The sequence below is a fragment of the Pediculus humanus genome, genomic scaffold, assembly GCF_000006295.1.
Source record: "Pediculus humanus corporis 1103172107382 genomic scaffold, whole genome shotgun sequence".
NCBI lineage: Eukaryota > Metazoa > Arthropoda > Insecta > Psocodea > Pediculidae > Pediculus > Pediculus humanus.
Window position 1 is genome coordinate 130,616 of NW_002987009.1, and position 21,916 is coordinate 152,531.

The window sequence follows — 21,916 nt, forward strand, 5'->3', positions numbered from 1 at the left end:
AGAAAGAGAGAGAGAGAGAGAGAGAGAGAGAGAGTGAAGAGAGAGAGAGAGAATCAAGTTTAAATGTCAAAACACGAATATATATATATATATATTACGAAAAGTAATAATTTTTAAAACAAATGAGTTCAACTTTTTTTTTTTCTTTTTTTTTTTTTCAAATTCGTATTTCGAAAAGAAAATAATTTTAAACGACTAGAAAAAAAAAAAAATAATAATAATAATAATAATAATAATATATTTTTTTTTTTAAATAAATGCCTCGAGGAAATGACATTTCGGTTAACAAACACGACAGTTTAAAAAAAAAGAAAATGGCGTTAACCAAGTAGTAAAAACTATTTTTAAATAATACTTTGTTTTTTTTTTTTTTTTTTTTTTTTTTTGTATTTTCGACTCGTATTAAATAAATTAATAAATTAATCCCGAAACGAAACGAAAGCTTTCACCCTTGGCCCAGTTAACAAACTCAACAAACAAACAAACAATAATGATAATGATAATGATAATGATGATGATGATGATAGTAAAGATTCCGCCGCCGAATCGGCGGTACATAAACGACATGTTTGTATTTATCAATTTTGGAAACGTTAAATTTGTTTAATTTTGTATTTTTTTCACGCGCTCTTTTTCCTTCCTCTCACCCTCCTTAACCCCTTACCCCCTCACCCACATCACCACCCCCACATATCGGAGAAAAATCTAGAAAAATCGGGAAAAATTTTTCGCGACGTTTATTTTTTTTTCTGTTTACATAATTCACTTCGTTCGTTTGTTCGTTCGTTCGCCCCCCCCAAAAAAATTAAATAAATAAATAAATATTTATCGATTTATCGATCGGACTGTAAAATATCGAATCGAGTAGGAGAGAGAGAGAGAGAGAGAGAGAGAGAGAGAGAGAGAGAGAGAAACAAGGAAACTTTGTTTAAAAACGTTCGATCGAAGGTTGATCGAACCCAGATTTTTGGCAAAAAAAAAAAAAAAAAAAAAAAAATTGAAAAATTATTATTTTGTCCAAATAAATTCAATCGAACGAATCCAAGGTAAAAATAATAATAATAATAAATTTATTTTTAAATGTCGGCCCCGGGTTTTTTTTAAATCGGGGGGAGGGGAGGTAGGGGGAGGGGACCGGTGTAGGATTCCCGCGCTTTTAAAAAAAAATCTAAATAGTACTCACTTTATATTTTGGAAATGACGACGACGACGTTGAAACCGCATAAAGTTCGTTATTTATTAATGTTGTTGTAAATGTCCAAAAAACGATACCGAAAAATATTATTGAATTATTTTCCATTATTATTATTATTATTACGACTTTTTCAAATAGTTTTTCACCTGTAAGAAAAAAACGAAAAAAAAATTATCGTTAAGTAAACAAACGCACGCACACGCACACGAACACGCACACACGCGTTTGATGATGATGATGATGATACTCGGTTTGCTGTTGTAAAAACGACAAAAAAATTATTATTATTATTATTAAGTAAGAACGTACGAACGCACTCTCGCAAACTTTTACTTTAGCAAATATTTTTTGGGGAGACGACGTCGACGACGACGACGACGACGACGAAATACAAAACTTTTTTTTTTTTAACAACAACAACAACAACGACAAACTTCTTCAAGACTTTAAAGTAAACTGATTCTTGTTCATTTTTTTTTTGCATAAAACATGTTTTAGCATTGAGGTAAGGTCGCTCTTATCTTGACTATATGAATATAACAAAACACATTATGTTTTTTTTTGTTTCTCTCTCTCTCTCTCTTTCCCCCCTTCCCCCCGTACAACCGAAAAAAAAAAATGACGAAAAACGAAAAAAATTATTTTTCTTCGTGATTTTCTTTCTCGTTGTTGTTTGTTGTTTGTTAAAATGGTGGACGGATATTTTAAAAGATTATAAATTATTTTTCGCGTAACGTTACCTCCCCCCCCTTTTTTTAGACAACGAGGGGGGAAGGTGGGGAGGCAGGAAAACAAGTACAAACGAATTTTTAAAACAGAAAATGATGATGCACGAGTTTTTAATTGATCGTTTTTCTTTTTTTTTGCCGCCGATTGTTAACCGATTTTTTTTTTTTTTTTGGTTGTTGTTGTTGTTGTTCAGCTTCCGACATTTGTTTGTTTCTCTCTCTCTCTCTTTCGTTTTTCTATTTCTCGTTACTGCCAATAACAATAAAATAAATGACACGAAAAAAAAAAAACGAAAAACGAAAAAACTGATTAATAACTTTTTTTTTTTTTTTTTTCGTTTTACTTTTCATGGCGAACAAAAATAGATTTTCAAAAAAATTAATAATTTTCGTTTGTTTCGTTTGTTCGTTTGTTTGTTTGTTTCACTTTGTATAAACGATTATTGTTATTATAACTATTTTTCCTATTGGTGAATTGGAAAAAAAATTACGGGAATTGAAATTTTTTTAAAATGTAACAACGTATTTTTATAAATCTCTTGATATTATTATTATTATTATTATTTTCTCGGGGGGTTCGGGGGGGGGGGCGAGGGGATTTCTGAACAAACTTTTTTAAATTCGTTTTTTTTTTGATCATATTTACGCTGCGTAAAAAAAAAAAAAAAAAAAAAAATCTTTAATAATTGTTTGAAAAATTTATTAATGTAAATTTTTTTCCAAGGTTATTTTTCTTTAAAAAAAAAGTTCAAATGTTTTAACATCATCGTCTCTTTTCCTCTCTCTCTCTCTTTTTTGTGGTTTTTCTCTCTCTCTGTCCCCCGTCTTTAGCCTCTTTTTCGCGCCCCCCTCTATCTCTCTCTCTTTTTTTCTTACTCTCTCTCAATCTTTTCCTTCTCTCTCTCTCTCTTTTACTTTTCAAATAATCATCCCTTAAGGAATAAAAAAAAAAAAATCTTTCCAAGAGTTTTTTTTCGCACGTTCGTTCAATGATAGTCGTCGAAAGTCGTCGTAAATTTCAAAAAAAAAAAAAAAAAAACTTTTCAGACTTTTTTTATTATCCGCACAAGTTACAACCAAACCAAAAAAAACACTCAGACGATATTAATTTTTCGTTATTATTATTATCATTATTTTTGGATCGTATTATAATTTTTTACAAACGAAAAAAAAATACACCGATACGTCTACTACCACGACAATGACAACAACAACATTACAATCATTATTATTATTATTATTAATAGTAGTAGTAGTAGTATTAAATGATATAATAACCCGTAATTTTATTATTATTAATATTGCTTTTACTCTCATTTCATCCGACGTTTATTAGACATTAATACACGCGTTTATTTAATATTATTATTATTATTGTTATTAACGATACATAAATAATAATAATAACCATTAAATAAAATCATTCATTGAAGTTTTAAAAAAAAAAAAAAATTATTTAAATTGCTTTTTGTCGTTTTAAAGTAAAAAAAAAAAAAAAAAAAAAAAAAAAAAGTTCATTTTTTTAAAAAACGATCGTGTCGTAAATTAATATTAATGGATTTTTTTCTCTCTCTCTTTTTAACACGTTACAAAATTATTCGTTAAGAATAATTTAAGCGTTTTTTTTTTTTTTATTAATAGAAACCCCCCACCCCCCCAAAAAAAAAAAAAGTTAAAAATTAGAATTGTTAATCGCGTTTTTCGAATGTGTGGATTTTTTTTAGTGTTTATCTTACCGGGGAGAGAGAGAGAGAGAGAGAGAGAAAATGATAAAATGATGATTTTTAAATGGTTAATATTTTACGAATAAAAAAATAAAAAAATAAACGTCGTCTGCTATATTTTAATTAACTATAATAATAATAATAATAATAATAATAATAACGACAATAACAACAACAACAACAACGACAAATTCAAACGTTAAAAAAAACAACGAAATCTTTGTTACAAATAATTTAATTTAATTTAATATTTACATATTTATGATTATTATTATTATTATTATTATTATTATTATTATTAATTAATCATAACAAGGTCCATTAAATTAAATTTCATTTAAACGGGTTTCACACGCACACGCACGCACGCACGCACACGCACTGACAAACACGCACACGCACATTTTAAATAAATCCAATTAAAATTTTTTTTTTTTTTTTTTTTTTTTTTTTTTTACTTACTAACACGCCTTCGTTTATTTATTCATTTATGACAGATATGACTATTTTTTTTTTTTTTTTTGTTTCCCCCCCCCCCTTCCCCTTGCACCCTGCCCCCGTACAAATGTTGACACGTACAATTAACATAACTTTGTTATTATTATTATCATTATCATTATTAACATTATCGTTATTCAAACACTTTAACAGCGACAATGAGGAGTTGAGCTCAAACATAACCATAAATATATATATATGAGATTACCACTTGACGTTTATTTTTTCATTTCCCCATTTACTCACTCGACACAAGTTTATTGATCATTTTGCCAATGATCACAAAATTTATTAGTTAATAATAATAATAATAATAATAATAATAATAATAATGATTGTTGTTATAATTACCTAATGGAAAACGATTAATGTGATCTCACTTGAAAAAATTATGTCAGGAAACGAAAAAACACATCGAATAACAAATGAATGTGTGTGTGTGTTGGTGTTGGTGTTGTCGTACTTATCGATTCATGATCTAATAATGTCATAATTTGAATTAAACGAATAATAATAATAAATATTGAGCAATAGATATTACATATTTACAAACAATTTGAATGAATGATTGTTTTGAATTAATTAATTAAACATTATTTATTATTATTATTATTATTTATTTGTTCTAGATACCTTTTTGTTGTTGTTGTTGTTGTCGAAGTTTTTTCCCCATTTAAAAAAATTTCTGGCAAATCAGGTGTTGGAAATTTGTATAAATATTTTTATTATAAGTGAAATATTTTGATTCGATTGTAAACATGTTGTTATGCGACACATAATGATCAACTTTGCAATTCTTTTAACCGAATTATTCGTTTACCTGAAAATAGTAAACAGTCGAGTTGATATAAATAACATTGACATAAAAATGATGACGGTTATTTTTTATTTTTTTTTTTTTGTTAAAATAAACTTGTTGTTATGAATTTGACAGATGGAAAAAAATTTAAACTGACCAGCCTGTGTGGCTCTTTGAAATTCTAATATTTTACATATTAAATTTTTATCTATTTTATACGATTTTATATTTTTCAATATTGTTTTTCTATATCTTTCTTTCATTGATAAATATGATCTTCCGGGGCAAATTTTAATTTTTTCAGCATTTTTCCACACTTGAATTCCAGATGCATGTAAATATCTTTTCTTATCTGTTATGTAATTAACAATGGCTACATCTTCTTCGAGTGTGTACCTGTAAATGATTCATGATTACAATTGAACACAAATTTTTCATTTAACCTTAAACATATTATCATTTATGAGAAATGTGGGAAAAATTTATGTTGCACGAGTTGACGATGAAAAGAATTCAGTACACATAATATAAAATCACCCTTTCGAAATTTCCTTTTCTTCTTCTCTTTTTGATTTTATATTTTGATTCGAATTCATAACGACCGTTTGATTCCTGCGATCACTTTTGCTTTTATGATAAAAAAAAAAAAAAACGAATTCAATCTAATAAATCCATTGAATTCAATAAATTCTTTTTTTTTTTTTAAATCGATACAAACGAAATTTTTGTTTTAAAAAAATGAAATTAATTATATAAAATGAATGTAAACTTAACCTTATTTAAAAAGCTTTATGAACGGTAATGAATAGAAATCACACACCGCCTTTTAAAAATATTTTTTCAACCGTTTATTGCCGCCATGTTGAAATTCAAAATTTATCGAATGTTTCAAAGTAAATATTTATTATCAATCATTTTTTTCATTTTTTTTTTTTTTAATTTAAATTTAAATGTTTTTAACGTTTTTAATGTGAAAACAAAGACGGATAATAAAAAAAAAAGTAATGAAAAATTATTGATTTAATTATAAATAACGGTAAGAAATATTAATTAATGTACGATAATAATTAATATAAACGAATTCGAAGTAAATGAACTGTATATACAGTTATAATAGGAATTCGTTAACGGTAAAATATAAGAAAACGATAATAATAATAATAATTTTTTCTTTAACTCTCGTATGTAAGCAATTGATTAAGTTGAAAAAAAAATATGGAGGCTAAGAAACGAACGAACAAACGTGTATAAAAACGTTATTTTCCATTATCTCAAGACAATCATTTAACCGACATCGTTTTCATTTCCTTTCAATGGCAGAAAATTTCCTTTTTAACTTTCTTAATTACTTTAAAAACGAGATATATAGATATATTAAATTAAGAAATTGCTCTCACATTTTAATTTCTCCTCTCTTTAATATAAACTCGAAAACTTTTTTTTTTTTTTTTTTTTATTACGTTTTCCGTTATATTTATTACCCACCCCCCCTCTCTCTCTCTCTCTCTCTCACTCTCTTCTATCAAAATTTAAATTTTGAAAAAAAAAAAAACAAAAAACAAAAGGTCGAAATAATAATAAAAAAAAAAAAAAAAAAAAAAAAAAAGGAAAGAAAAAATTTATTTTCGTTACGTTTAAATTAATTTTTTATTTCCGCCATTTTTTTTTTTTTTTTTTAATCAATTTTCATTGTGCGAAATGATAAAATGGATTAATTCGGGGATTAAAAAACGATAAATAAAAAAAAAATTAAAACGATGATGACAGTTTTTCATTTCATTTTTGGGTTTTCTTTTCCCTTTTTATTATACGAATTAACGGTCAAAGATATTATTATTATTATTAATACGATTTCGATTTAACGGAAAAATAAACGATTCGATTAATTTTAATGCGTTCGTGTGAACGTAATCCGTTCGTTCGATAACAAACGAAAACAAATTTTCTTATTTAAATAATTAATAACTTTATTATCAAAAAAGGGAAAAGAAAAAAAAACCGTTATTAATTATTTACGTTCGATTTATAAGAAGAAAAATTCGTTGGTTACACGTCATTCGAACGTTTATTTGAAAAAACAAAAACAAAATCATAGAGTAAATAAACTCATTTTTTTTTTTTTTTTTTTTTTTTTATTAAACGGAAAGAAAAAACTTTTTGGCGCGATTCCTTATTACAAATCAAATAAATAATTTCATTAAATTAAATTAAAAAAAAAAAAAAAAAAAGGTTCAGTCGACTAATTTAAATCTGGTACGATTGGTATAAACCTGGCTTCGAGCCATTTTAAATGCGGTAAAAAAAAAAATCTGTCGTCTGCTTAGTTTGCCAAAAAAAAAATTCCATTTGGAAAATTTTTTTTTTTTTTAATTAAAAACAAAAATAATAAATAAATAAATAAACTTTTATTTCGCGTTAATTAATTAATTAATTAAAAAAAGTAATCAAAAAGGAAATAATAATTATTATTATCATCATCATCGTCAAAGGTAAAAAAAAATATTATTATTATTATTATTTAAAATAGAAAATGGTAAAAGGAAGAAACAAAGAGGTTTAAATTATGAAAAGATGAAAAACAAAAACAAAAAAAAAAAAAAAAAAAAAAAAAAACTTTCCAGACGTTTTCCATAATATTCCAACACTCAATTAAACTTAAATTAATTTTGTTAATGACGATAATGATAATAATAACGATGGTGATGATGATAATGATGATGATAATATTTATTTATTTACTTCCACTCTCTCTCTCTCTCTCTCTCTCTCTCTCTCTCTTTCTATCTTTCTCTTTCGAATAAATTAAAACAAGGTAAAAGTTTATATTTGAACCGACATGTTTGTTTTTTAAATTAATTTATTATTATGGTCACTCTTAAACACGACAAGGCTCTTATTTGTCGGGGTTGTTAAGTATTTATCCCAGGTCTCTACCCGATTCCTTAGGGACAAATACTCGAATATCGGTGGTGCTATTTATAATATTTTCCGAAGAATGTGGGCCGTCCCACATAGTGCGATTTCCTGGATGGTTTCTTCTTTTAGGTTCTTCATAATCTTCTTTAAATTTCCTTTTATTGAATGTGGCATGGCTCCCAATGCTCCCACGATGACCGGAATCGTTTCAGTTTTTGTTCCCCACATCCTGGTTATTTCAATTTCCAAATTTCTGTATTTCAGCCTTTTGTCTGCTTCTTTGGCTGTGGTGTTTTTTTCTGCCGGCACGGATACCTCAATTAACTTACACCATTTTTCCCCATTATGCCTGAGTATGATATCCGGTTTGTTAGCTGGCACAGTTCTATCAGTGTGGATTTGTTGATCATATAGAACTGTGCATGGGCCTACTGTCGTGACCGGGCTTGGAATGTGGTTGTACCACTCCTTGGGTAATCCATCCATTCCATATTCTCGGCATATATTCCAATGGAGATATTGACATATTTTATTGTGCCTTTCTAAGTATTCATGTTTTGCCAGTATCGGACAACCGGAAATTAAATGATCGATGGTTTCCGATTGTGATTGGCAAATTCGGCACTTGTCATCTTGGCGGACTTTGAGAATTACTTTTTCATAGTTATGGGTCCGCAATGCCTGATCTTGAGCCGCTGTAATAAACGCTTCTGTTTCTATTTTAAGTTTTCCACGTCGTAGCCAATTGTGCGTGCTCTTCTTATTAATATCTTCGGCATTTATTCTTTTTAGGTATTGCCCATGTAATTTTTTCTGTTCCCATTTGCCTTTTAATTTCTTCTGAGATTGGGCTTTGCTATTATAAGTTGCAAGTTGCCCCTCTTCCATTATCTCATTTTCTTTATTTTCTTGGACGATTTGTTTTGCCCTTTTCAGAACTCCTTTTTTAGTAGTTTTTTCTTCTGCATGTATAACTTGGGCTAAGATGGGGTCCTCTCGATGGGATTCTATGTATTTTCCCATTCCAATTATGGCATTCTGGTATGCCGCTTCTATTTGTCGTAATCCTCTTCCTCCATCTTTCCTGCTGACGTACAATCTATCCACATCAGCTTTTGGATGTAACGCACCATTCATGGTTAATATTTTTCTTGTCCTTCTATCTAGGTGCGTGATTTCTTCTTTCGTCCAGTCTACGAGGCCAAAACTATATTCTATTACAGGAACTGCTAATGTGCCGACGGCGGTTATCTTATTTCTTCCATTCAGTTCCGACTGTAATATAAGCCTCAATCTTTTAAAATACTCTTTCTTCAATCGCGGCTTGATTTCCTCATTGGCAACCCCAAAATTTTCTTCAATCCCCAGATATTTGTATGATGATCCAGGGTCCAATTCTTTAATAAGTTCTTCTTCGGAGTCTTCTATATTTTGCTTTTGTTTTAACTTTCCTCTGACAATATTTATTCTGGCACATTTCTCTAACCCAAATTTCATGTTGATGTCAGAGGAAAAGGTTTGAACCGTCCGTAACATTTTATTTAACTCCTCTTCATTTTTCGCATAAATTTTTAAATCATCCATATATAGCATGTGGGTAATTTTCTTGCCTCCCGGTACCAACTCATATCCTTGATCCTTGATATTAAGCTGTCTGGACAGAGGAATTAGAGACATGCAGAATAAAAGTGGCGACAATGAATCTCCCTGAAAAATCCCTCTTTTTATAAATATTTTTCTAGAAGAGTATTTTTGCACTTCCAGCTGGGTGCACCAATTTTTCATACTCTTCTCGCAGAACGCTGTAATTTTAGGGTCTACTTTATATATTTTCAGTGCCTCAATAATCCATTCGTGAGGCACACTATCAAAGGCCTTTTGATAGTCAATCCATGCCATGCTTAAATTCTTCCTCTTTTGTTTTGCACTGGCCATGATCAATTTATTTATTAATAAAACCTCCTTGCAGCCGTAAGACCCTTTTCTACATCCATATTGTTCAGGAGGAAAAATGTTATTTTTTCTTAAATGCCCATAAATCTTTTCAGCAATAATAGCTGTTATTATTTTATACATTGTGGGCAAACAGGTAATTGGCCGAAAATCTTTCGGTTCCATAGCTCCTGATTTTTTTGGCAGCAAATACGTTTTTCCTGTGGTTATCCATTCTGGCATTTCTTGCCGTCCCATTATTAATTTATTTATGGATACCAGTAAATACTTATGGGTACTTGTAAAATTCTTAATCCAAAAATTTTGTACCCTATCTAATCCGGGACTTTTCCAGTTGGCCGTGTTTTTTAGGCATATTTCCAAATCTGCCATTATTATATCCGACATTGTTGAAGAAGCAATCCAGGCATTATTATTATTATTATTATTATTATTATTATTTATTAAAATTTACAGTTTAATAATAAATATTTATCGAAACGAATAAATAATGATAATAATAATAATATCGGTAAAATAAATAAATAAATAAAATTATGTATTATATTTAACGGTTAATTTTTCCGCGACGGTTTTTTTTTTTTGTTTCGTTCAGAAGTTCAGAAGGATAAATCTGATGTGTTTGTTTTTATTTTGCGTAGTATTATTTATAGCAAAGCTTTCAACTAATGAAAATTTTCTAGAAAAATCGATGATGATGATGATGATGATGATGATGATGATGATGATGATGACGTTACAGATGAGACCTGAACGGTGAAAAAAAAAAAAAGGAAAATTTTGTCCTCTTTTACCGCGTTTACCAAACTCCGTTTATTTATTTATTTATTTATTTCCGTTTAAAAATTAATAATAATAATAATAATAAATTATTAAATTCTTAATTTATTATTATTATTATTATTATTTGGTTAATTAAAATTTAAAAGAATTGATATTACGCGTTTGATAAAAAATTTTTCCCTTTTGTTGTAAAGCTCGAAATTTTTTTTTTTTTTTTGTTCCACTTTAATTTTCTCTTCCCCTCCTCCCCCTTCCTCCCTCTCGTCCCCTCTACTCCCCCCCCCATTTTTTTTTTTTTTATTAAAAAATACCTTTTGTTAAAACGTCAGTAAAATTTTTACGTACGTAAATAAAATAAAAATTTCACACAAAAGAAAGAAAGAAAGAAAGAAAAAAAAGCAATAAAAATTATTTTTACCCTTTGACCTCTCTATATATATTCTTCCCTCTCCCACCCCTTCCTCCCCCTCGACACTTTAACGTTAATATCTGTGATTTTGATTTTTATTAGCGTGTTTATTATTATTATTATTATTTTCGAACGAGAGGGAAAAATATGGAAAAATATCGAAAAATTGAAATTTTAACATTTTTTTTATTTTTTATCCTCATAAATCTTAAAAATCTTATTTCCGGCGGATTTTTTTTATTTTTCCCATCGAAAATATTTAAACCGGAAGTTAATTAATAAACACCTTAAACGATTAATAATAAATAAATTTTTTTTTATCTTTGACCTTTTTTTCATAAAAAAAAAATTAATTAAATTTATTTTTTACACCCTCGTCATTAGGAAACGTTTGATATTTTCACCTTTTTTTTTTTTTTTTAATTTTCATTTCCGGTTAAAAATTTTCCACCTCTTTCCTTTTTCTAGAATTTTTTCTCCTTTTCTCTTTAAATGTTTAATTAATTTATAAATATATTTAAAAATTTGTTTTTTTTTTTTCTTTTCAGGCGTTTGTCGTTCGTCGTTTGTTGTTTGTTCATCACGTGATTCGGAATAAAATTTTATTTTATATCAAAAGGTAAGTCCGTATTATCATTATCATCATTCCATTAATATTTAACTTTTTTTTTTTTTTTTAAATGACGAATATTAATTAATTGCGGTTTAAATGCTTAAATGACGTCACATGACGTAAAAAAGCCGACATTTTGTTTTAAAAATTTATCCAACAAATTTTTTTTTCTTTTTTTTTTTTTCGTTTCTTTTTAAATAATTCAACAGAGATTTTTTTTTATTTTTTTATATTTTACTTATATATAAATATATATAAAAAAAAATATTTGAAACATTATACGACAGTTATAAATCCAACCGACACGAAAAAAAAAAAAAAAAAAAAAAGATTTGAAAACCACAATTGATGGATTTTTAATCCTCGAGCTCAACACAAAAAAAAAAAAAAAAAAAAACCGACTTAAAGAATATAAAATAGTAAAAAAAAAAATAAAAAATCAAATCCGTTGGTGTAGGAAAAAAAAAAAAAGGGCAAAACTTTTAACACGAGCGCCAAACCGAAACGAAATAATAATGATAATGATGGACGAATGAAAAATATGAAGAAAAGGATGAATTGTCAAAAAAAAAAATGAGGATGAGTACCTTTGGCGAATGAAGAAATGGGTAAAAGTTCTTCGGGTACCTTGAAAATCCCCCGAAAAGGATTTTCCAACATCACAACAGGGGACAACGAGTTTCGAAATCACGTGACTCCTTTAAAAGAAGGGGAGAAGTACAGAAATGAAAGGTTTAATGTTAACATTTATTGTTATTGTTGTAAAGTTGGTGGTAATGGTGGTGGTGACGGTGGTGATGGTGGTGAAAATTTATTTTGATTAATGTTGTTAAACATGAAATCTGTCGAAATGAGATAGTATTAACTATTTTCCAGTGGAGTTCATCATCATCATCATCATCATCGTGGTGAAATGATTAATGGGAATCCATGAAAAGTTGCCCTACAACATCACTACTCGGCTTGTTGTACAAACAGATTTTCTATTTTATTTTGGGAAAAACAAAATCACTTAAACGTGGTGAAGTAAAGTTAGAAGATTCGCAGGGGTGCCAACGTACCCTCCTCATCATCACTTCCGTATTATGTAAATTTAATGTTTTTTTTTTTTTTTATTTATACGTTTTTGATAAAACTAAAATTTTATGGATAATCTGAGCGAAGGATAAGAAGAAGATTAATAATAAAGATCCCGATCCTGATTATTCCAGACGTGTTTTTGTCACCGGATTCCAGTTTGGGAATATGTCGGACTCGGGAAGATTCAAGACAGAAATTTATTTAGTGTTATTTAAAACGAAACCCATTCAGCCAAGGCATTCATTCATTCATTCATTCCTGAGGGAATTACGTGCAAAGACGTGGAAAAATTTGCCGCCATAAAAAATAAATATATATACGTATAAAGAAAATTTGCCGCCATTTTGAATTTAGTAATAATAAGAAATGAAGGAAGAGTGCGCTAGTGTGCTATGGCCGACACACGAGTTTGCATCAAGTCTACGACTTATTTAAAATAATTTTATAATAGTTTTATTTAACAGTTAAATTGTAAGTTATATATATCAAAAGTTTTGTCATTTAATCTAGTTTATTGTGATGTAATTAGTTTTTTACATTATTCATTGATAATCATATTATTTTAGGTTTTGAATAGTCGACGGCTACACGTGGGGCAAAAGGAAGCGTGGGGAATGAAAAATTTTTAAAGATGCCTTTGTACAACTGAACGTTATGAGTAAGTACCTCATTTTAAAACTTTAATTTCACTTTTGAAAAAACGTTAAACAAAAATGTGGTGCAAAAACTTTTAAAACAAAAAAGTTAAGTTTTACATTTCTTTTGTTAAGTGTAAGTAGTTTCCATTAAATATCTCTTTCATCTCATAATCATAAAAAACAACAAGACTTGAAGTGATTTAATAAAAATAATTATTAATAATGATTGATATATATTAACTCGTTGTAAAATTTCTATAGTCTCTAATGTGTAAGGGTTAATTTGCTGATTGTAGGTTGTTTTTCCTCGAGTTGGTTTGTCTCGTTACAACATGGTTTATCATAGTAGAGATAGTGTAATACCCCTTTTAAATCTGTATCGAAATCAAAATTATTGTAGTGAGTAAGGAATTATGAAAAGGCAGATGACAGATTCTTCATTTAATAATATTTCTCCACCTCTTGAGCTAATTATAAGTAGTCAAGTTAAATACTACCTGTCGTACTAAATGAAAATAGAGGTTGTTCGATAAAAATGCTTGTGATTAATTAATTTAAGGTATCAAAGTGTGAAAATAAATTCTCTGTACTCCCATGTATTTTAAGCGAGAATCCATTGTTTGAATTTTATTTTATTCTTTACCTCCATTTTCTTATGTTTGTCTGTTACATTGCAAAATATTTTACGATTTGAAGCATGAAAAATTCTCGTTTGTTTGAACCATATTTTACATCTCCATTTTCTTCTTATGTTTGCCTGATACATTTCAACATATTTTACCATATTTTTAGTGTGAAATTTTGAACTGCCTTTTTCAGATTACTTCTCGAGTTTGTCGATACAAAATTGTAATTTGTATATTGTGTGCGAGACCCAAAAGAATGGAATGCATTAGGGAAAATTATGAAAAGGGGATGGAAATAGTAGGGAAATTAAGTATTGAAATAGTTTTAGGGAAAAAGTTATATGAGAACTGATTTGTAATTGTAATCGAGGGAAATGAGAACCAATAGGCAAAATGTTGTTCTTCTATTGTCCACTTTAATCAGCTCGTTAAGGTTCTTCCTGGCTCCACTCGACAGATATCAGTCGCTTAAGCCCATTATAGGAGATAACTCGTTTTCATCGAATAAGACAGGTCTGAGTTAGATTTTTTCAAGGATTGTTGTGATTATGAGTGAAAATAATAATAATAATAATTAATAATAAACAGGAATATTTTTTTAAAATATTTATATTAATCAATCATATATATATATATATATATATATATATATATATATGCATGTACTTAACTGATATTACCAGTCTTAATTTAATTTAACTTGAAGTCTATTTAAAAACAAATAATATAAATTTCATTTCTTTTTCTTTCTCTCACTCACTCACTAACTCTCTCTCTCTTTCTCTCTCTCCCTCTCTCTTTCTATATATATATATATGTATAAATTATTTTCTACAAAAATAAAAAATAAAATTTTTTGCACCACATTTACTTAATTATTTATTTATTTATATATGTACTGTATGTGTATGCTTACTCTCGTTTAAATAAATAAATAAATAAATAATAATAATAATGATAATGATAATGATAATAATAAAATTTCATCTAAACATATTTATATATATAAAATATAATAGAAAGCGGAAATAATATCAAAATAATAATCGGAAAAAAAAATATACATATAAATAATAATAATAATAATTTTTTTTATTTTTTTTTATCGGAACGAACGCGACGTCGTCGTTATTACATTATCATTATCATTATTACTATTAACAACAAAATTTAGGGGGATTTTCGCGTGAACATCTTCCTCTTCCTTCCCTTTCCCCTTTCCCCTTTCCCTTCCTCTTTTCCTTTTCACTACATCTCATCTTTATCACGTTCCGAAGGTAACGTTAAGTGTTAAAAGATCCATTGGCGTTATGAGAACTTCATCGAAATTTTGATATTTTTTCAGGTGGTGGAGTCCAGTGAGCGACGTGCGAGATATCGAAAGGACTTTGACATCGTTGAGTGAAGTCTTCCTGTGGAAAAGTGAAGAAGAAAATGCGGGAGCCGGAGATCCGTCGGAGGACTTTTCTCTCGGAGAAGAAAGAGCACATTTGGGGATTTTAGTGTCTACGCTCACGTCGCACGCGTGACCCTGCTTTTGAAATATCATCAAACAACTTCCGCTCGGAAATTGGGAATTGTCCGACAGAGTTCTCATGTTCACGAGGTGAACGTCACACGGTAATGGACGATTTAATAAATTTAATTTCTTATTTAGTATCACATGATCGGATGGAACCGTTTTCTTCGGATCGTCAACGATTTTCTCGATAATGAACACGTTCAAAGGATATAGGAGACCGTTACTCATGTGGTGCGCGAAAAGACTCGGAAGGGAAAGCTTGTCCCTCGTTCCCCCTTCTCCTCCACCTCCTAGTCCTCCTTCCTTACCCGTTCCCACTTCTTCCAGGAGCATCCAATATTTCGAAAGTGTTCGCTTGTTGTCTACGATTCCTTCTCCCATTCCTCGCGAATCGTCGTATAAAGTTCGCCTATCGAGCATGACTTCCAAGTGACCGGGTTGCCACGCGGACGCACCCTGAGCGTGATCGACGAGAAAACTCAAACGTCTCTTGTTGTCTTCTATGTAGGCCATAGTCGTGACGGGAAAGTAATTACCCTCGATTCCGATACGTTCGACTTTGACGCGTTTCTGCATTTGAAAACCGTTGAGATCGGAATAGAATTCGGGGGGGTCACCGTTCGTTATATCACTCACGACTCTCATGAACAATTCCGTTTCGCGATTTTTCGGGGGGGCTTCGAAATCTATAACGTTCTCTATGTAAATCCCTTCGCTGAGCGGTCCGTTCGCGTGATAAATTCTAACGAAGTGATTTAACATTTTACCGTAGACGACGTTCAATTGCGACGCGATCGGTCCCGAAGTTATGACGACTTGTTGCGTGTCCTCTTCGAGTACTTCGTGTTCGGGATCGCGAGAATGGGGATCCGGCATGAAGAGATAAGCTCCGCTGTGAAATTGGGCGCTCGGATACGCGGCGAATTGTAAAGCGCATTGCGTCACCGTTCCCGTCGACTTTTTCGTAACGGCTTTGAGAAATCCGCTTCGTCCGTCTATGAGTAATTTCATTTTGTGATTTTCCAATTGAACGTCACCGGGTTGTATGTTTTTCATTTCGAACTGATTCTTATCCGCGCTTTTCCAACAATTCTTACAGTACACGGTCGCGCGAACGTCTCCGTTATCGTTACCGTTATCTCCGTCGTTGTATTCGATCGTGAACGTCGTCAAACTCAAACCCGGTAAATCCGCGACGAACATGAGCTCGTAAACTCCTTCGACGATTTTAAATTCGTTTTCGATAACTTTTTCCGGTTCCGCGTATCTTTGAATTATCTTTTCCGGGTTCGTCGTCAAATTCCAAACGGGATTTATTTGTATGGGTATAACGTTGTCGTTCGAGTCCGTTACGCGAACGTTCGGATCGGATATTTGAACCGTCACGATGTCCTGTCGCTGTTGTCCCAACGAATTGAATACGACGATCGTTCTCTTACCGTTTTTCTCAACGACGATGGGGATTTTTTTCGCGAGCCTTTCGTAGCTTTCCCTTTCGGTGTCGGGGAGGAGCCAGGATGACGTAGAGGGATGATTATTCATGGAATGCCATTTGTCGTCGTCGTCTTTCTTCCCGAGTCCTCCGTCGTTCGCCAGCAGGGTTTGAATGGAAAAACTTTGTATGTGAAGAGTGTCTTGTAAACTTTCGAAGAGTTTAACGGCGTAGTCGTGCATGACGAAAGATTTCGATGTTCCGGTGATGGCGTCGTGATGTTGAAACAACCCTAAATTCTTGCGGGATTTGGTGAGTTTTTCGTAGTCTCTTTCCAATAGTTTGACCGTGTTGTTGAATCCGATTTGTTTGGCTTTGTTCAACGCGAACGTGTACAATATTTCCGCGCTCCTCAAATTTCCCTCCAATTCTCTATCGAGTATTTTCCAATACGGACGAGTCGTGAAATATCCGGACCAATACGCGGGTCTACCCTCGGAAAAAATATCGCTGTAAACGAAAAAATCACCCTTGAGACTTTGAAACGCTCCCTTCGTCCTTTCCTTGATTTCATTGAAGTAATCGTTGAGAGTTCCAAAAACGACTTCGGCTTTATAAGTTTCCTTGTTCGCGTTTATGTAGTCGAATAATTTCTTGTAATTCTTGTACTGTTGATCCCATTCAATGTCGTATTCGTAGCGGAAATCGTCGCCCAGGGGCATGAGCACGACGTTGTGAGGAAACAAACTTCCCGTTCTTCCGTATTGATTCAAAAGGAGTTCGGCTTTCTGTTTTAAATTTCCATCGTCGATGGGAACGGCTTTTATCGAATATTCCGTGTATTCTCCGGGTATCTTGCGAAAATCGAAATTCAAACACACTTGAGGATGTGGACCGCACGAGTGCTTGATCGAGTATATGTCGAAGGGTTGATTGTGCGTCAATATGTCCGTATGGCCGTCTTGATCCCAATTTTGTCGCCACATAAAATCTCCCATTTGACGTTGAGCGAGCCAATGTTTCCATGCGTAGTGAATTCTCTGTATGACGGTTCCGCCGGTCAATCCGGAGGATTTCAAAAGATAGGGAACGGTCGAACCGTGACCGAACGGATCCACCGACCAACCCGTTTGCGGAGTCAAATTCAAATTATTTTTCATCCACTGGTGTCCTGAAACGAAAACAAAAGAGAGAAAGTGTGAGTGAGTGAGTGAGTGAGAGTGAGAATAATTTCGTTTCGTTTTGTTCTCCCCCCACCCCACCCCACCCCCGAAACGTCGAACGTGAAACGTGGAACGAACGAAAGAACGAGTGAACGCATCCCACGCACACGTCATTTCCGTTTTAGTAATTATAATAATAAATTGTATTCCGTTCGCGAATACTTTTTTTTTTTTTTTTTTTTTTTTTTTTGTCATTTTTCCGCCACGTTTTTATTTATTCATTTCGCAACTTTATTAATATTAATAATAATAATAATAATAATAATAATTATTATTATTATTATTATTATTATTATTATCATTGTGATAATAAATTAAACGAAACATCACACGCACGTATGAAATGCATAAAAAATAAAATAAAATAAAATTTAAAAATGAAAAAGGAAAATGAAAATTATTTTTATCATTATCATTATCATTTACCTTTCTTTTTTTTTTTTTTTTTTTTTGTTCGAAACTGTAAAGCGGAAGAAAACAAAAAAATAATAATAATAATTATGAATGGGGGAAGAGGGGAGAGGTGGGGAAAATATTCGGTTCGAATTTTTTCCGGTTTTCAATGTTTTCACATTTATTCGAGAAAAAAAAAACCAACGAAAAAAAAACAGGAAATAAAAAATAAAACAAATAAAAAATGCAACGAGGTGGTTGTTAGGGAGAAGGGGTAGTGGGGGGGAGGAGGAGGAAGAAAAAGGAGGATTCCCATAAGAATGCAAAACTCAAAATAAACTCATTAAATAAATTGAAAATGAAAAAACGAAAGAAAAAGAAGAAAAAAACCTGAAAATACGTTTAAATCGTTTTTGCAAACGGGGGGCGGGGGTACGCGCCCGCCCGCGCGCGCGCGCACACACACACACACACACAATTACGATAATGAAAAACAGCAGCAGAAGCAAAAACAACAAGAACAACAGCGGACGCCATATTTTTTACTTTTTTATTTATTTTTAACACCCTAACTTTGAAATTTTGCAAATTAGAAGATATTATTAATACGTAAAAATAGTAATAATTTTTTTTCCTACCTTCCTCTCTCCCTCCCCCCTCTCTCTCCCTTTCTCTCTCTTTTTATTTCTTTTAGAGTTTTAAAAGTGGTGAGAAAACGACAGTAAAAAAAAAAAAAAAAAAGTTCCCACTTTCTCTTCCTCTTTTTATCTCGGAGGAGTTTTGAATTTTGTTTTAGTTTTCATTTACATTTCAATTTCTTTATTTTCTCACACGCATGCACGCACGCACACACACACTCTCTCTTTCTCTTTCTCACACACTCGCACACCTTTTATCATTCTCTATTTCTCTCTCTCGCTCTCTTTTTTAAAAAGGAAAAACAACAAACGTCTGGAAAAATATATAAATAAATAAATAAGCAAACAAACTAACAAACGCGTTTGTTATTTTTCACGGTTTTGAAAATGTTAAACGAAAAAAAAGGGGGGTAGGGGGAGGGAAAAAAACACACGCACACGCAACCTTTTCCACGAGTTAAACGTGACAAATTTTACATTTTTCTTCTACTACACACGTCGTTTTAAGAGTGGTGATGATGACAATGATGATAATAATAATAATAATAAGAATCGTTCTATTTTAAAACAATGTTTCGAATTACGCGATGACGATGATGACGTCATCGTTCGACGTCATCACGACTTTTCGACTTTGTTTGATTCCTGAACGTGGAAAAAAGTAAACGAAAACGAAATGAAAACAAAAAAAAAAAAGGAATAAAAAAGGAAAATACGTGTGCGTGAATCGAGATTATTAAAAATTAATGAAGTAAAATATTAAAAAATAATAATAATAATAATAAAGGGTAAAGAGGGTGTACAAAAAAAAAACAGGGCTGAGGAGGAGTGGGAAAGGTGGGAGATGGGAGAAAATCCCTCGATAATTATTATTATTTTTAATGAACGCATTGAAAATTCTTTTTCTAATTCTTTCTCTTTCTCTCTCTCTCTCTTACTCTCATCACCCCTTTCGCTCTCTCTCTCTCTCTCTCTTTACGAAAGGTAAAAAACGTAATAGAAAAGGTTTAACGTCGGATTAAAATATTGTAAACAGAAAAAAAGGAAAAAAGAAAAAAAATCCCCTAATAAAACATCAAGTGGCATCGATGGAGAAAAAAAATAAAAGAAAATCATTTAAAAACCTAAACACACAAAAGGTTAAGATGAAGAAGAAGAAGGAGAGAAGGAGGAGGAAAGATGGAAGAAGAGGAGGAGGAAGAAGAAGAAAAAATGAATAAGAAGAAAAAGAAAAAAAAAGGGGAGAAAAAAATATGAGAGAGTTTTAATGCCGGTTGATAATCGGTTTAAATGAAAATAAATAAGAAATAAAAGGTTTGACCCTTTGACCCCCCCCTGTCTATATCATTTTTCCCATCGTCATCCCCTCCTCAATACGACTCTTAATTTTGGCGGGAATTTTAAATTAAAAAAAAAAAACTTTCCGATGATAAAATCCCCCCCGGTCGAGGGAAAAAATTTTTTGTCCCGATTCGAAAAACATCCCCCCGTAGTCACGTTGAACTTTTGCCCTTTTCTTCTTCTCCTCTCTCTCTCCCCCTCTCCCTCCCCTCCCTTTTCTCCTCTCGCGTGTTTCTTCCTCCGGGACAAACAAAAAAAAAAAAAATTTTTTTTTTACTTTCCCTTTATTAAATATCATTATTGAAAGTATTAATTTCTCGTTAAGAGAGGAAGTCGAACAAAAAAAAAAAAAAGTTTCGGAAACTTTTTTCTTTCTTTTTTTTTTGTTTTTTTTTTTTTTCACGAAAACACGGAAAGGTAAAATAATAATAATAATAATAATAAACTTTCTACGTGATCCCTCTCACCCCTCCCCCTTTTCCCCTTCCCGTCCCCCCTCCAAATACAAACTTTTTCCACATCAAATATTAGGTTTTTTAACAACAACAAAAAAAAAAAAATTTCGAGAGGCGGATTAGGGGGAGGAGAAGGGAGAGAGAGGCGGCGATGGAGTCAAAAAAGAAAACCGGAAAAAGAAGTTTAAAAAATAATAATAATAATAATAAATCGAAATATCACGTTTCTTTTTTTGAAAAAAAACTTTTCTCTAAAAAAAAAAAAAAAAAAAAAATCGACCGAAACGAAACCTTCTCCTCCTTCCTCATTATAAAACTTTTTTTTTTTTTCATCCAGATTCGATTCCAGTCCACCCCCCCTCCCTCCCGATTACTTTTTTCTTCTTCCCGGAGTAGGAAAGAAAAGAAAAAATTCTTTTCCCGAATTCGATTCGGGTTTCCCACGAGCGAAGGTTTTTTTTTTTTCCTCTTTCTCGCGAAAGGTTTAATTTGATTTATAAAACTCTTCGTAACTTTCAAGGAGCAACGAATACAAAACGGGGGGCGGGGAGAGAGAGAGGAGGTGAATGGGAATCACTAAAGAGAGAGAAAGACAGAAAGAGAGAGAGAGAAAATATGAATAAGAAAAAAAAAATCTTTTATCAAATTCAAGCTGCCATGATTGATAGATAGATATTGAATGGGAGATAAATGATGATATGACGTCACGTGACCTTACTCCCCGTGCCCCCCAAAATAAAAAAAAAAAAAATTTTTTTTTCTTACCTTCAATGAGTTGATCGAGCATTCCGTAAAAATGTGCCGTCGCTTCGTCCGTCATGACCCAACCTCCGGTTGTTATTTCCAATCTTCCTTCGTCTAAAAGTTTTTTAACCGTGTGTTTCTTCGTAGGATGAGCGCTGGAAACAAACAAACAACAAACAAACAAAAAATTAATAATAATAATATTA

At 31.3% G+C, this 21,916-nt stretch overlaps 3 protein-coding genes across 3 annotated transcripts in view; all 3 read right to left on the reverse strand.

Moving 5' to 3' along the window:
- Positions 1 to 4,927: 4,927 nt before the first annotated feature.
- Positions 4,928 to 5,540, reverse strand: Phum_PHUM025590 (uncharacterized protein; the record flags this gene model as incomplete). Its single annotated transcript, XM_002422917.1, has 3 exons — positions 4,928 to 4,965; positions 5,102 to 5,340; positions 5,482 to 5,540. The coding sequence occupies 3 exons, from the start codon at positions 5,538 to 5,540 to the stop codon at positions 4,928 to 4,930; spliced, it is 336 nt and encodes a 111-aa protein (XP_002422962.1).
- A 2,380-nt stretch (positions 5,541 to 7,920) lies between these two features.
- Positions 7,921 to 10,200, reverse strand: Phum_PHUM025600 (reverse transcriptase, putative; the record flags this gene model as incomplete). Its single annotated transcript, XM_002422918.1, has 1 exon — positions 7,921 to 10,200. The coding sequence occupies one exon, from the start codon at positions 10,198 to 10,200 to the stop codon at positions 7,921 to 7,923; it is 2,280 nt and encodes a 759-aa protein (XP_002422963.1).
- A 5,026-nt stretch (positions 10,201 to 15,226) lies between these two features.
- The window catches only part of Phum_PHUM025610 (alpha-mannosidase, putative), a gene marked incomplete at both ends in the record, with an annotated part of 32,213 nt that continues 25,523 nt past the window's right edge, over positions 15,227 to 21,916 (reverse strand). Inside the window, 3 exons of the mRNA XM_002422919.1 lie at positions 15,227 to 15,771; positions 15,793 to 18,087; positions 21,732 to 21,865. Of these exons, the coding sequence (XP_002422964.1) occupies positions 15,227 to 15,771; positions 15,793 to 18,087; positions 21,732 to 21,865 (2,974 nt within the window). The remainder of the gene's footprint in view (positions 15,772 to 15,792; positions 18,088 to 21,731; positions 21,866 to 21,916) is intronic.